We start from the raw sequence: 16448 nt of genomic DNA, 5'->3' as shown, positions 1-16448 counted from the left end.
TTCACATTTGAAAATCTAATATTTTTATAGAAAGTAAGATACATTTAATTGATAAATAATAAATACACTATAAGATATTTTCTTACAAATGTTATATTCAACATTTCTATACAAAATACTGGAATGGTTTCCTAACGCCGCTGGAAATTAAACATCTTCACTGATACAGCAAAGACCAATGCAAAAACCAATGTGAATGCAATCATCACAGCTGCAACCACTCCAAGAAAATCATGCCTGAAACCAAAGTAACTTCTCACAAAGCCTTCCACTGTTGTTGTCCCAGAAGTGGATTCAATGGTTTGCTTTATATCTCCGTATTGTGAAGCCAACAATCCATACAAACTCCAAGAAATTGGATTTGCCCAACTGTACCACCTCCACCATACTGGGATCCTCTGTTAGACCATGCCAAAAATGAACAATATAATAAATTTTCTACCTTCTATATGCTTATAAATATGAAAGGAGGAAGAAACTTACAGGCCGTGGAACTATGAATCCTGAGAAGATATTCCACACTGAATAAAACCCAGCAGAAATTATAGTGGAGATGTGTTGGTTTGGGGTCATTGCCACTGCCATCATTCCATAGTAGGTGAAGTACAGGAAGGAAAAGTACATGAAGAATAGAAACCAGAAAAATTTAGCCACACTCCATTCATAACCAATCATTGCATAAATTATAATGCTAAAGACTGCAGCCTGTCCAAGTACATATGGGAGCTCAATCACAACCTGCAACAGAAATATAGATTAGAAAGAAAGAAAGGCAGAGGTAAATTATTTTTCATTTACTTTCTATATCAAGTGTTGGGAATATTGTGATTTAGGATGATATCTAATACTGAAATAAAAGAGATGTATTCAAAAGGTGGAATTGCTTGCCTGAGCAAAAGCATATGGAAAAGCTGAATACATTCCAGCTGCTCTTTCCCTATAAAACACTGTCCGCTCAACAGCAACTACTGGCTGCACTGAGTTAGCATTCTTAACACCAAGAAGGATCACAGAAGCATACATGGAGCCCATTGAATTGAAAAGATCTTGTTGCCTTTCACTGCAATAATTGATGGGGAAATTTCATGTTTGATCAAACAGCAACAAAAGAAATGAGATTGACATGTCCAAGTTTCTTGTTTGATCTTACATTTTGGAGCCAAGGTTCCAAAACATGCTCCCAAGCAAAACAGCTATAGTAGTTGTGTATAGAAATCTTAGGGCAGTGTATTGAGCATTGCGCCAGTAAGACCAATGTTGTTTCCACAAGCAAGCCATGCATTGGGTGAAGAAGGAAGTTGAGTACTGTGAAGAAAAATAAAGGTCTTTCGAACCAGGAGATGGAGTACTCAATTCTTTAACTAGTGTTTTGGTTCTCCTGAGGCAAATGCCAAAGATCATATATTAGCAACCATTCTACTTCTGAACTGAAAATAGTTCTAATAATAAACAAAATATTATTGAACTTTTAGACCTTAAGTGCTTTCTATCAGATTACTTTCGAGTTTGTAGTTTTATTGAACTATATACAACTGGAAATACCTGTATAACTCTGAATGTTTGTACACATCGGCAAAATCAATCCCCAATTCCAATTCTTTTGCTGAACTTGTGACTTCCAACATCCATGTTGCTGGATTATAGCCATCTTTAATCTTACTGATACCTTGGATTTCCTTCAGAATAAAAGCATGACAAGAGTGAAACTTTTGCATGAAGATAACGATTTGAAGCAAAACATGAGTTCAGTATCCCTTATTTTCATAGCATTTCTACTTTTACCTCAAAGTAACTAATCAAATTGGAAGAACGATGTCCAAGTGGGCCCGCATATATCTCTTGCCCTCCTTGCTTCATCAGTAAAAGCTGCATTTTGTTGTGACAAAAAAGGTTAGAAACATGGTTATGGAAGAGAGCAGAATAAATTTGCTGAACTGGTTCTGTTTTTCACCTCATCAAATGATTCAAATATGTCTATGCTAGGCTGATGAATGGTACAAACAACTGTTCTTCCAGTGTCTACAGTGTTTCTAACCGTTCTCATGACAATAGCTGCTGCTCTTGCATCTAGCCCAGAGGTTGGCTCATCCATGAATATTATGGAAGGATTTGCCACAAGTTCAACCGCAATTGTCAACCTTTTACGTTGCTCTATTGAGAGACCATCAACACCTGGCAATCCGACTATTGCGTGCCTTAGTGATTTCAATTCCACAAGTTCCATGACTTCCTCAATGAACATCTGCAAACCACATTAATCAGTGTCAAACATCGAATTGGTCTTTTTTTTTGACACACATAATCTTGTTTCCTTCATTATTTATGACTTAATACTTCCAATCATTAATGTTAATTGATTCCAGTTTTGGCGCTTACGAATTACTGAGAAAATTTACTTGCAAACTTTAATGTATGGGTTTGTCACAACTCATTCCAGAAAAGGCAATAGTACTAGATTGTTTCAATAAGTCAGATTAGACAAGAATGCAGCATGACTGAAATGGTTAAACTAAAATGAATAAGCCTGAAAGACAGTAAAAGGCATAACATTTAGATACCAACCTTTCTGGTTTGAGCATTGATGTCTGGAGACAATCGGAGCCAAGCTGAATAAACCAAGGATTCATACACAGTGACATGAGGAGAGTGGATGTCGTTTTGCTCGCAGTATCCTGAAATTCTTGCAAATGTTTCTTGTTTCTTCTGATACCCGGAGATTGTGATGTTCCCTCCAACATATCCTCCAGTTTTTCTACCAGCAAGAACATCCATCAGAGTTGTTTTGCCTGCTCCAGTGACACCCATTAGAGCAGTGAGAACACCTGGCCTGAAGGATCCACTGACACCCTTCAAAAGAACCAATTTATTCTCAACAACTCCTTGGTTCCTCATTGCCTGCAAGTGTTTGATAATTTTTAATCAGAGTAAATGCAAGAGTTTTCAAATGGTTTGTTTTGTTTCTAAATTACCTGTGGCATGTCCACAGCATATGTTACTTCATCAAAGGTGATAGAATGTGATTCAAAAGGAAGAACCATTCCTCTATTTCCAGTGGGTAAAGTATGAGAAGGTGTATTTCCACATATACTTTCGCCCTTTCTCACTGTGATCGAAGTAGTTCCAGCGTTATCCATTAGACGTAATGTGGATTGAAAATGAACTATTACAAATCTAGACTTGACTGTGTTATCTGTTGTTAAGAGAAGAAGTACCTTTAGTTGAGTGTTCGGTAAAGTTATATTTTATGGATCTCATCACATTAGTTCCTTTATTACTACCACCATTTTGCTCATTGTTTTCAGGTTCTTCGGATATAAAAGCATGTTGCTTCCCTGGTGCTGCAAAATCAATTTTATCACATTAATAGATAGATTTACCTTATATGGTTTATTGTATATTTAAGTTGAAGATCCTCACTGCTCAAATACGTAAGAGCAAGGATGTAGCCAAAGTTGAAAAGTAATGTGTATCCAATCAAAACCGCAACGCCTATCCAAAACCAATACGATTGAACGAAGAATCCCCGTGATTTCAAAACTTCGATTCCAAGAGGCTCCGTAGAGTTTGGTAGAACCTACCATAAGAAATTATGTTCAAATATCATGCTATTTATATAATGAAGAAGACATAAAAGTATATATTATTTAAAAACTTACATGTCCCCATCTCTCTGCAAGGAACTCATTATTTACCAAAGCATTCTGTCCATACATCATAGGTGATATCCAGAAGCCCCATAGCCACCATTTTTTTATGTTGTCTGGGGGCATAAAGAGAACAAAAGTGTATTTTTAGTGTAGAACATAATGGAAAGTATGGCATTGGTCTATTTTGTATCCATGGTACCTTTTGATAAGATAAAACCACTCATAGCAAAAAGGACGGTTAGTGTGAATGACCCCATAGTTAAAGCTACTTTCAATTCCCTCCCAATTCCTGCAATAAATCGGAACAATGCGGAAGCCATCTGGTTCACTAGTAAAAGAACAAGGTATTGCTTAAAAAACCTGCATTATGTAGACATAAAATGCATGTCATTTTTTATTTGCAAGGTTCGAGTAGAAAATGAGACTAGAAAAGATCTACGAACATGATTGCAGAGTATGTGTAAAAACAAACTTCTTTTTACCTTCCTATATTTGGATCAAATCCAATGACATAGTAGGTTAGGAATAGCCAAACAGCAACTTCCACAAAAGTCATAGGGATTTTTAGGATCCATGCAGGAAGAGCATATGCCCATGAAGGAAAAAACAGATTATCCCTTTGCTTGTAGAAAACAGGAAGCCTTAAAACGGCCATGGAAAGTTCAGCAAGTCCATTGAACATAACCACAACAACGCAATAGAACAATGCACCCACATATATCCCGCCATCAGCCACTGAGTCTCTGCGCATCTCAGTCCGGAGGAAGATGGTCATGGTAATAAATGCCATTACAGCAAGCTAAAAGGAGGGGGCAGCTATCAGTGTAAGATAATAAAAGCTTTAGATGACATGACAATAAAATGAACCATTCTAATTTCAGAACCTACTTGGCTCAGCCTGAAGGTGTAAACAAACGAATTGCGTTTGATAAGTAAATATTCTCTAGATAAGCAAGCTTTTAACAGTTCCCATTTCCCCACTCCAAACTTTTTGGTTGTCAAAGCAGCTGGGTGACTCTTAGACTTGTCAAATTCCCTATCAAGTTCTTCACGAAGGCTTCTCCCAACATGAAATGACTTGAGTGCCTCTGAGAACTCTTTGGCTGTGATAAATCTATAAGGTTGATCTTTGTGTGCCCAGTACTGTTCTTGATCTTTCCTTGATGTTACCTATAGCATAGTAATCAATGGCCAAAATTAAATTTATAAAACTCTCTTGTACTTTTGCAGACAGTTTACATTGTTGAGACAATACACAAGGACACTTACTTCTTGCAAAAAATCTGCCACACCTTTCCTCTCAGGACATTGAAAACCCATTGATTCGAAAAATTCAAGCACATATTCGCGTGGACCCTGGTACACTATATGACTATCAGAGAGTAGAATAATGTCATCAAAAAGATTGTAAGTCTCCGGCGCTGGCTGCAAGAGTGAGATCACTGTGGTTCCTTTGAGAATGTGAACAGATTGCTTGAGTGAGTTCACAATCTGGAAGGTTGTTGAGCTATCCAGACCAGTAGATATTTCATCCATGAATAGAGCTTTAGCTGGTCCAACCAGCATCTCTCCTGCATTTACAAGTTTATAATTATTAAATTTCTCACGTAGATTCATTTTATTGAGTAGTGCAGAGTTAGTACACTTCGTTATTGTACCTGTTGTAAGGCGTTTCTTTTGTCCACCAGAGATTCCCCTTAACATTGCATTTCCCACAACAATATCAGCACAGATTTCAAGTCCTAAAATCTGCAAACAGAAATGAGTCACTAAAAGAAAATATCATAATGAATCATGATAATTGGAGAAGCTTTAGAAAAAATATTTATACCCTTAGGATGTAATCTGTTATCAAATTTGCCTTCTGGCCTTCAGTTGCTACAGCCTGAGTATTAAGAATCAAAAGGAGAACCACTTAATATCTGTATGGAAAAAAGAAACTGTTGTTTCAACTATAACTAATAGAGATGGCAACTGTTGGAGTTGGTGCCCCTAATTTTTGGCCTGGCCCAAAAGCTTGGAGGTGCAACCAATTTGGTGATGAAATAGTTGAGTATGCTCTTGTGCTAGAACTTTTATATGCAATAATATAGTTAATTTTCAACATAGTGAACTGTTTATCCTCTGCCCGTAATTTACTTTCTGTGAAGAGTTTTCTACGTGAAATCTGTGTTCATTCTTTTCTACTCTCTTTACCTCCACATTATTTCTAATGGTAACTGAAATTATTAGCCACTTCTCTGTTTTGCTTTTCGTACATCTAATTTATCACTTACGTTTTCTTCAAAAGAAAATTCTTCTGGATGAGAAATTTAGTAATCAATAGCAAGAAGTTGAACAGCTATAATAGTACAATTGCTAAGCTGTAAGCTGTTATACTTTCCTCTCTTTGGTTTGAACGGTTATCAGTAATCAGAAATACAAAAAGGCAAATGAGAAAAACACATTCGTGATGGACTCTGTTACCTTCATGTAGACATCAATATCTGGATCAGGCATGATATTTGCCTGCTTTTCTCTTCTGGACAATTCTGCAAGCAAATCTGCATAAAGCCATAGTTTTTACAGATAATCAAACCTTAAATTTCACGGACAATGTTAGCATGTGTTTTCAACATTGAATTTAAACAAAAGTCATTATGGGCAGACTAACCATAACGAGTTCCAACTCCTTGAACTCTTGCTGAGAAGGCCAAGGTTTCTCTGACAGTCAACTCTGCAATGTGAAGATCATTTTGATTGACATATGCTGCAGTTCTTTGGGGTACAAACTCATCCATCCCATGACCGTTATAAGTCACCTTTCCAGAAAACTGACCAAGAAACCACACTATATTACATAGAGATACAGGATTAAAAATAAAGAGAAAAAACACATGAAAATATCTTTCGAACAAACAAATTCATTTTCTTTGATGCCCCAACCTTTAACTTTGGATCAAGTCTTGCTGCCAAGGCCAACAATAGTGTGGTTTTTCCGGAACTTGGAGGGCCCAAAAGTAATGTCATTCTGAACAGGAGGAAATGGAAACATTATATTGGTTCCGAAGAGGCTAGCCAATTACGGTATACGGATCTAGTCTACCAATAGTTATATAGAACACCACTTTCACTGTTACCTGCCAGGCTTTATTATTCCACTAACATCCTGGAGAATACGTATATGTTGTTTGCTACTTCGTAGAATACAAAGAGAGTTCAACAGACCCTTTTAAGGAGAAAAAGTGAAACCAAATTAACAAGTTAGAACTCCTTGTGTAAGGTCATGTATATACACGAAAGCTGGTAGCAATACTCACCTCCATAATATTAACCATGAAGTTAGTGAAGGTAGGCAAAGCTCTATTTCCTACACGAGCTTCTGCTTGGACATTCAAGTTCTCAAACCGAACCTCTATAGCAGGAAGATCAATTCCAACTCTGATATCATCAAATCCAAAGAAGAAAAATAGGAACAGAAGAAGCCATCCATGAGTTCAATTCGATCAAAGACACATCTTCATTAATCAAGAAGAAAAGAGAATGAAAATCTCACTTATCAATACGTTCCCTTAGCTTTAGCAAAAACTTCTCATTATCCTCTTCAGCAGTTCTCACCAGTCTTTCAAGCAAGACTCTCCTTTCTTGCAACCCAAGTTTGTGCACATCAATCTCATCCACTCTCCCTTCGGATGAAGTGAGCAAAGCTTTCCTCATACGGGAAATGGTGGGAAGTTTCTGAATGGCAGCCCATTTGAGAGCTTCTTCATCATCCTCTCTGTGGAATGAGTTTGAGAAGATATCCGCATCACTGTCCCTCCAAATGGATGAACTGCCATTCCTGAAACTACCCTCACTCTCCATTTAACCAGACAAAAAAACAAAACAAAATACAACCTTAAACACTGCAACCACCGCTGCACCTAGTAACTGTTTCCCAGAAACAAAAACATTATCAGTTAGCTTTGCCGATGTTTTTAAGTGGTTAAAAGGATCTCATTCCTTTCCCTTAACGAGACACGCGATATATATGTATGGAGAGTGAGGAAGGAATTAAAAGCATGCATTTTTAGCAGGGTCAAATATGGTGGGTGGGTTTCGAGGTGGCAACATATGCATATCTGCGAACAAGTTTTCTAAAGTTCATTAGAACAGAGATATACGTCGAAAAGGGTTGGGAGATCACAACCATGTGTGGCCACCTTGACGCGGTGAAGATGCTACACTATTTTATTACTTCACACCACAGAAATGTTGAATAAAAGAAGTATTACCTGTGAGACATATGGGAAATGGAGACCCTATATATTTTAATAAGATATGTATCAAAATTGAGTTGACCTTACTCATTAATAAATATATTTTTATACTTCAATTTGTAACCTAAACATAGTACTTTCCTTGTGCAAGAAAGGTTATATTTCTATATGGAAGGACAACTTATACTTCTGATATTTTTATGTATTTTTTTTTCATAGCAGCAGAACCATACTTTTTTTATGTGAAAACTGATGAGACACCAACAGCTTGGCGTGAATAGTAAGCACTTTCGGCCTAAAGGATTTGATTATCAGGTCTTGTGATATGAAATAAACTTAATTGGAAGGAGATTCCTTAAACTGGGTAGAGGAAACTATTGCAAAAGAAAAGACAAAAGGTATTATTCATAAAAGCTTGGGATCACACTTCCAAAGGCATAATTATTGTTTGTTTTCATGGGTTACTATTTTTTTGCAAATTACTAAAGCACTTTTCTTTCTAATATTTATCAAAACTTTTGTTTAATTTTCTACTTGTGTGGTTTTACAAATTTTCAATTTTATTATGGTTGTTTTCTTTAACAAAATGAGTCAATTTTTGGTAGTTTAGTTTGAAACGTACTACTTTATTTCAAAGCTAAACTGGTAGTTTGCGTTAAGTCATGGAATTTAATGCATGTTTTAATGTTGATCTTTTTATTATTTCTATACTAGCATGTGGACCCGGCACAGATTTTTTAAAAATTATATTATTTTTATTATATTAATTTGAATTTTTTTTAAGAAATTATAATTTAATATAAGTATTTTATTTAATAAAATTAAATAATAATATGATTGTTTTTATGATAAGAATGTAATTTAAGTTATTTAAATATATTTTTAATAAAGTATATTGTATATAACTGTTTTAAACAATATATTGAGAGTATCAAAATAAATAATTTTGAGTTAAATTTTACATAAAATATTAGTTAGACAGTAAAAAAATTATAAAGAGTAAGTTTTCTAAAAATAAAAAAGATAGAAGATATTAAATAAACTACTCTAATATTACAAATGATAAATCTCGGAGAAAAGTGTAAAAAGTAACAAAGGTTAAATGATGTAAAAAAGTGGTAAATTATAAAAATATAAAAGTTAGATGATGCACCCAAAAATGTAAATAGTAGAGGATATAATTGTAGCGAGTAGAATTTGTAAACATACAAATGTTATACACGCTATGGAAGAATGTAAAGACAAAACAATTTAAAAATGTAAAAGATAGATCATACAAATGTACAATAGTGATTGTTTGTAATTTTATATTTGTTTGTAAAACTAGAAGAAAAAAATATTGTTAAAAAGACTTGTCTAATATATATGCATGGATATATTAGGATGGAAAGGAAAAATGTGCAGGTACGATGTTCATGGATAAAATTATTAAACTATTTATATCTATCTCAGTGAGTATTCGTTATCCACAAAATATAATAAAAAATTAATTTTTATTTTTTAAATTAATTTAATTAAAAATAAAAATAATTTATATTTTATTAAGTTAAATTTAATTAAAATTAAATTTTAATTTATATTTAATTTACTTTATATTTTAGAGTTAAATATGTTTTTAGTTCCTAAACTATCAAACGAATTTGTTTTTAGTCCTTCCTTCAAAGTAAGGTACATATTTAACCCTATATTTTTTATATATATTTTTTGTAATTTTATTTAAATTTTATTTCAAAAATATATAAAATATATTTTTAAAATCTTTTGCAGTATCCGCAGTCGCGGGTATTTTCTAAACAAATATCTATACAGATAACGAGCAAGTTGCAGGTTATATTTATTTTTTGCAGATCGAGTTGCAGATAGACACTATCCATACTCGACTCAACCTATTGTCATTTTTAGTGACCATGCTTACTTATTAATATATGAAGAAACTTGTCAATAATGAATGTATGAAAATACTTGTATATTGTGTGCTTTTATACTTATTCTACTATATTGATCATATGATAAATTCATCATATTATATAGTCTTATCAGCATAGGTGAAAACTTCAATATTGTTTTATGATTATGATAAGCTTGAATCATTTGATTGTTCAGATCATTTGGACATGTATCATCTAATAAATGTATTTTGTTATCAAATCTGATCATTTCAACTTATATCATATTGTTTGTGTATCATTAACCATAAATGTTGAATTTGAATAAGATAGTAATTATTATTTGTATAATTTACTGTTTATTTATTTATATAATTAACTACTATTTATTATAATTTATTAACATTTATTACGAATAATTTATTATCATTAATTATATTTATTGTATTATTTATTATATATATATATATATTATTTATTACAAATTAGTTTAAATAATGTATTATTTAAAGACTTAATTATATTTTAAGTTTCTCATAAATTAATAATTTTAATAGAGTTGCTAATTAATTTTATGGTTTACAGTACTCAATATTCAATTGAGTTCATAAGCCAATTTGTTAATGTGTTTTTGTTAACGAGGTGAATGTGGAATGACTGACATGGTTGTTATGATACAACCGGTTGAATTTTCACATGTTAATTGTTTTATAACTTTATAATTTTATAATTTTAAAATTTATATTTTGATAATTTTATAATCTCATAATTTTATAATTTTACAATAACTTTATAATTTTCTAATGTGTCAATTGAAAGTTCTTCTAAGGGTCTTAAATTTATTATTATTTGTTCTGAACTATTAATTAAGTGTTTATTAATTATAATATTTTCACATTCAACTAAAAATATTAAAAGAATTATAATTTCATAATTTTATATTTTGATAATTTTATAATCTCATTATTTTATAAATTGTTTAATGTGTCAATTGGAAGTTCTCGAATTTCAGAGATCTTAAATTTATTATTATTTGTTCTAAACTATTAATTAAGTGTTTATTGATTATAATATTTTAAGTAAGACCTTATATTTCGTTATAAAATGACGTCGTTAAAAACGGTGCAAATAAATGAATTTAAATAATTTTTTAATTTAAAAAAAGAGTATAGAAAAGTTTCTGCCGCATCATCATCACCATCTTCAGACAAATCCTAATTTCTTCCAAGAAACCCTAGCCACCGCACCATCCAGCGCCGTCACTGTCATCCTCAGCGGTAGCGTCCTCTCCAACACATCACGCACCACCATTAAAGCGTCTTCTCCCTTCTGTTGCACCTCCATCACCTTTGCATCTCATGTTCGTTCTCGCGTCACCACCCAACGCGATCCCTTGTTATGCCGTGACTACAAATCTTCACCATTTCACCCTCGCACCAGCCAAATCGTCGTCGTGTCAGCAGCACTGCCGTCTAATCTCCACCACAGAATCGTCCACCACTAACCACCAGTCAAATCGCCAACTGCTGCAGATCGCGAAACGCCACTCTTCTCTACCACTAATTGCGCTGCTGCTTGCCTCCACCTGCAACCACAACCAGACCTGCAAGCAAATTGTGGAGACCTAGGGTTTCTCGCGTTTTTGTCGCATAACTTTGGTGGTGGCGTGTGATGCGTTGGAGAGGACGGTTGAGGATAGACGTGTGTCACATGCTTATGAGATGTCACACATTTGCACAGTTATGTTTTTAACAGCGAACATGACCGGATTAAATATTTTTTAACAAAATATAACTTTTTTAAAAGTTTGGATTATTTTAAACCAAACCCTTAAAAATAGGGATCATATGTATTAAAACTGACTTAAATAAACACTCATTTAAACTATTCAAAGTTTTTTTAAGAAAGTGGTGAACAACCTTTTGAGGACTCTTCAGAGTGGTTATTATTTAAAAAAAAAATTAAAATAGTGAAATCCAAAATTATTTAACATTTAAAATTTCGAAAATTTCCACTATCTAATAATAATAATAATAATAATAATAATAATAATAATAATAATCTAATGTAATGTAATAATTAAAATAATAATGTAATTCTGTGACTAATAATAACATAATTAAATAATTTAACAATTACATGACTAATATATTACGAATATTAGTAAATCATAAATAATAATTTTACTTTTTATTATTATTTATTCCGAGTCATTGGTATTTATTATATTTATTTATATTATCTATTGTTATTTATATTAACGATTTAATATTATTTTTTTTATGTATTTATTATAAATTATTTTACTATTATTTATTATGATTTCTGTTTATTATAGTTTATTACAAATCATTTTACTATTATTTATCATATGTATTTATATTTTATTTATTTATTGAGGACACCTATTTTTATCTCTCGCATTTTACGTTACTTGTTATTACATTAATAAATTGATATTATAATTCATATAAAAAATATTTGTTCATTACTCCATTGACCATTCGTTTTAATTTTAAATAAGAACACTTTTTTCTTCTGACACGTAATTTTCCTTTTTAACATGTAATTTATAAAAGTTTGAATGCTACGTATAAGTTAACTTAAAAAATAATCATTAAACTAATTTTAAAATGCAATTTAAAAAAAAATGTATTTGTTATATTTGAATACTCAAAACACGCATATATATATATATATATATATATATATATATATATATATATATATATATATATATATATATATAATAACATACCACCATAAAACTGTTTAAGCTTTGAAAGAATTAAAAAACAGTGATATGATTATCACTAATGACAAAAAATCAACATTGATAACGATATAAAACATCCATGATGATTAATGAGATAAATACAAAAAAAAATGATCTGCCAAAGTTCCTTATAATAAAAGGAAAGGCTATAGAGTGAGCAAGTTAATAAAGGAATGTGTGCCAGAATTTAAATCAATTTGAAAAAGAAGGATTAGACGTCATTAAGCTATTTAATTAGCCAATAAATTCTAATAAATATGCATTGGGGGGTGCATCTTCCTTTATCTTAATTCTTTTCGGGAAATTTGGATGGCCCATGCCTTTATAAACTGCATTTAATACAATAATAAATTTATATTAAAATTGATGTAAAAAATATCTTTTTTTTTCAGAACACCATTAATTCACTATTCTCGTTGTAAAAAAAATAAAAATCGTTGAACTCTAATTCTTAAGTACATTTTTTTATAAAGTTTTAAATACAGCTAATTTTTGTACTTCCAAGTTCAAACTACACCTTGAAAATTCAAGTGTAAATTATTTGGTAATTTGGTAACACTTGAAATGGAAAAAAAAAATTAAAATAAATATAAATATAAATAAAACATACAAACAATACAATTAAGTCTTACTGTATATAACTAAAATATACTACTATTAAATATAAGCTATGAAATAAGCAACACTATGAACATTACAATTTGCGTTGAAATATTGGAAAAAAAAAGTCAAAAACAAATTTCACAGAAAAAAAAAATTTCTTATTTGACTCGAGATTTTTTCCATATATAACCATCCAAAACAACTCAATCTCCTATCTATTTATGGACATCACAAAATTTCTTACACCATACCAAATTTGTCAAACCATTTATTTTGTATCAGTGATTTGTATTTTATATCAGTTTACCTTCGCAAAAATAATTAGCAAAGTCTAAAGGAAAATTCTACCCAAAATAAAAAAATTAACACAAAAAGTAAATTAAAATTTTAATAGATAATATAATATATTGTGATTTAATTATATTTAAATCAATATTTTTATATTATATTTATTATTATGCTATTAAATAAAATATATAATATATAATTTAATATAATTATTCACTATAATTTATTTATTAATTTGATCAAATTTTTAAAGAGAAAAACTTATAATATTTGATAAAGTAATCTACGGTACATTGTGATAAGTTTCAAATATGATAGAAGAACTGTGAAATCTAATTAAAATGTGAAAATACAGATTAATTTTAGTAAAATTCATACTAAAGATTTTTTATAATTACTAAATATATATTTATTATTATTATATATGTATATATTCCTAAAGAGAAATAAATAGTTGGTAGAATTTAAGTATAAATTTAAGTCATAATTAAAAAGGAAAAAAAATAAGTAACATATAATAAAAAAAATTCATAAATTTATTATTTTAAGCTTTTATATTGAGATGTCTTATTTAGTTTTGATTCATAGATGAACTTTTTACACAATAAAATTAAATGTTTAGCCAGTTAAAGATTTCAACATCTTATATTGCGTAATTTCTTTTATATAAGTAAACAACCAAGTTTATTAAAACCTCTTACAAAATCTATATTAGTCTATTTAAAATCTTTGTATATAGTTATTTCATAAATTAAAAATACTTATATTTACGATAAATTAGAAGTTAAATGTATTTTTATTGTATTTAAAATGAATATTTTTTTTCTGAAAAAAAAAACCTATAGATTATATAAAGTTCATGAAAATATCTACCTTAATAGTGATTTTCTCTTAATATTATTATTAGTAATAATAATTTTATGGATAGAAAATATGAGTAATGAGAAAATGGTGATAAAGTTAAACAAAAAATTATGGTAATTTAGTTCAAATTTTTGAGAATCCATTTTTTAGAAGGTTTTATAAAAAAAAAAAAAAAAAGACAACCAACTTTCAGTGGTGGCTATCAGGAGGAGCTAACAAATAAGATTTCTTTCGGTGATTGAAAAAATAGATTAAAATAATAATAAAATAAAATAGAAAAGGGTCATTTATGGCCTATGAATAGATAAGGGAGGAGAGGGATTCTTGAGAGTGAAAGACATAATTCAAGTTAGAAGGAAGAAAGAAAATTTGGAAGAAAGGGAGGAAGGAATTTTTAGAGTGAAGATTCTGGAAGGATTATGGGAACAAATTTCGATCAAGAAAAGAATTCGAAATAAAGATAAGGGAGCTAACATTTCTAGGTTTTTACATTAATGCTTTAATGTTGATATATAATATTTATGTTCTGAAATTTCTGTGTTAATATGTGATCTGGTATGGAATCTGTGAAATCCATGCTTTGGAGTTTTTATATGAATATTGTTTATGAAAAATCTATGTGACCTTGTATTGAATATGTGAATAAAAAATTCATAAAAACTAGTTAAGGAACACTTTGGCTAAGAAAATACCTATTACTTAAGTTGTCCATTGAGACGCACTTCTCTTTTCTAAAAGTCTACTTAACGAGTTTTCAACTTATTTCTTATCAAACAGATTATATATTATTAAATTATTATGTAATATACTCAATCGGTATGAAAATCTGTGATAAATTCATTTTATTATGTTGGATATGAATTGATGAATTTGAACATGGTATGAGTCTCGCATAGAGATTTTATAGTGGCATTGTATTAGTGTACACGTTGATGTTGAGGGTCCATTTGTTAGTGGTTATTCTGATACTTTAATAACTCTCTAGTCTCAAGTAGAGAATGATGTGTTATGTGGTGAGAGTGATAGGAGGTCTTAGCCTATGTTTAGTTGTGGTAATATGTGTTGACGGACTAACTTTATGGATGACATGATGTATTATATTTTACCATGATTTTTGTTGTATGAGGAGTGAAGATCATCACAAGGGCACGACCACCCAAGATTTCCATCAAGGTTTTATCCAGATAATAGAGTCTAGTATAACCATTTGCATCTTACATGAATTTTATTGTGAATGAGTTATGTGTAGTAAGAGTGTTATGCCTCCTTTTGAATAGTTTTTTGCATGGTAGCTCACTCTTTCTTGTTTGTGTTTGTGTTGACAAATATGTTTGTGCGAAATCATATAACGTGTGTGCTATATGGGTGTAGATGAGAGAATAACGTTGGATCCGATGCAAGTGAAGAGGGAAACAGAAGAATAATAGAAGAGTTTGAGCTATTGTTATGAGTGTTTTATGTGAGATTTGAAAGAAATATATATTTTCAGTGTAAACTTTTTTATATTTTCTTATGAATAACATTACAGTATTATCTAAGAAATGTTTAGTGTGAGAATTTGGGATATTACATACTAACCCTAACCTATAAAGTTTTATATTTTGACTTGAGTTTTTTCTAATAAAGAGTTTTTTTGTTTTGTAAATTTTTCTAGCCTCAACTTATGTTGATGAGGACCAAACTATACAAAGTAGAGTAAAATTAACATATCTAAAATTTTGAAATGATAAAAAAAAAAGAGCTTGACCGTTTGAAACAAAAATAGTTTTTGAAGAAAAAATAGATTAGAAAACAAAGAAAAATAAGTTAGATCCTATTGAAGAAGAACACAGTAGTTAAGGAAAAAAAAAGTTGACCGCCTAAAACAAAAATGGTGATTTAAGAAAAAAAATTCTTAAAAATCTACATTGTTTTGAAAACATAATATAGAGTCAGAAAAAAAATTAAGTAAAAAATTCTAAATTTCATTTTTATTCAATTTTCAAATTTCAAACCATAATTTAATTTATTTAATTAAAGTAGTAAATGGAAATATAAATGCCTTTTTATTTCTTAAAGATATAAAATAACATTCAATCTTTAATATGTTTGTAACAATATAAATTGAAGATTCATGAATATTCTACACATATCTATCATATTCCTA

General features: G+C 30.4%; 1 protein-coding gene across 2 annotated transcripts; it reads right to left on the bottom strand.

Annotated features, from left to right (window-relative positions):
• LOC124836762 (pleiotropic drug resistance protein 1-like) lies at window positions 1-8124 on the bottom strand. Of its 2 annotated transcripts, XM_088113678.1 has the most exons (24): window positions 7183-8121; window positions 6947-7067; window positions 6767-6855; window positions 6573-6657; window positions 6301-6460; window positions 6114-6190; window positions 5479-5532; window positions 5306-5396; window positions 4917-5218; window positions 4536-4817; window positions 4130-4446; window positions 3847-4007; window positions 3657-3760; window positions 3418-3574; window positions 3213-3338; window positions 2970-3103; window positions 2563-2895; window positions 1952-2242; window positions 1783-1866; window positions 1543-1676; window positions 1151-1378; window positions 889-1060; window positions 484-738; window positions 1-398 (listed from the first exon to the last, which is right to left on the bottom strand). In XM_088113678.1, the coding sequence occupies exons 1-24, from the start codon at window positions 7488-7490 to the stop codon at window positions 132-134; spliced, it is 4332 nt and encodes a 1443-aa protein (XP_087969804.1). In that variant the 5' UTR covers window positions 7491-8121; the 3' UTR covers window positions 1-131. The 2 variants fall into 2 exon arrangements, with proteins under 2 accessions (XP_087969804.1, XP_087969803.1); XM_088113677.1 differs by having other exon boundaries at window positions 4917-5396; window positions 7183-8124.
• Window positions 8125-16448: the final 8324 nt, after the last annotated feature.

The sequence above is a fragment of the Vigna umbellata genome, chromosome 4 (assembly GCF_029865625.1).
Source record: "Vigna umbellata cultivar VRB3 chromosome 4, Vumbellata_1.0, whole genome shotgun sequence".
In the NCBI taxonomy this organism is placed as follows: Eukaryota; Viridiplantae; Streptophyta; class Magnoliopsida; order Fabales; family Fabaceae; genus Vigna; species Vigna umbellata.
The sequence above is the reverse complement of the archived record's forward strand: the minus strand, read 5'-3'. Positions and strand labels throughout refer to the sequence as shown.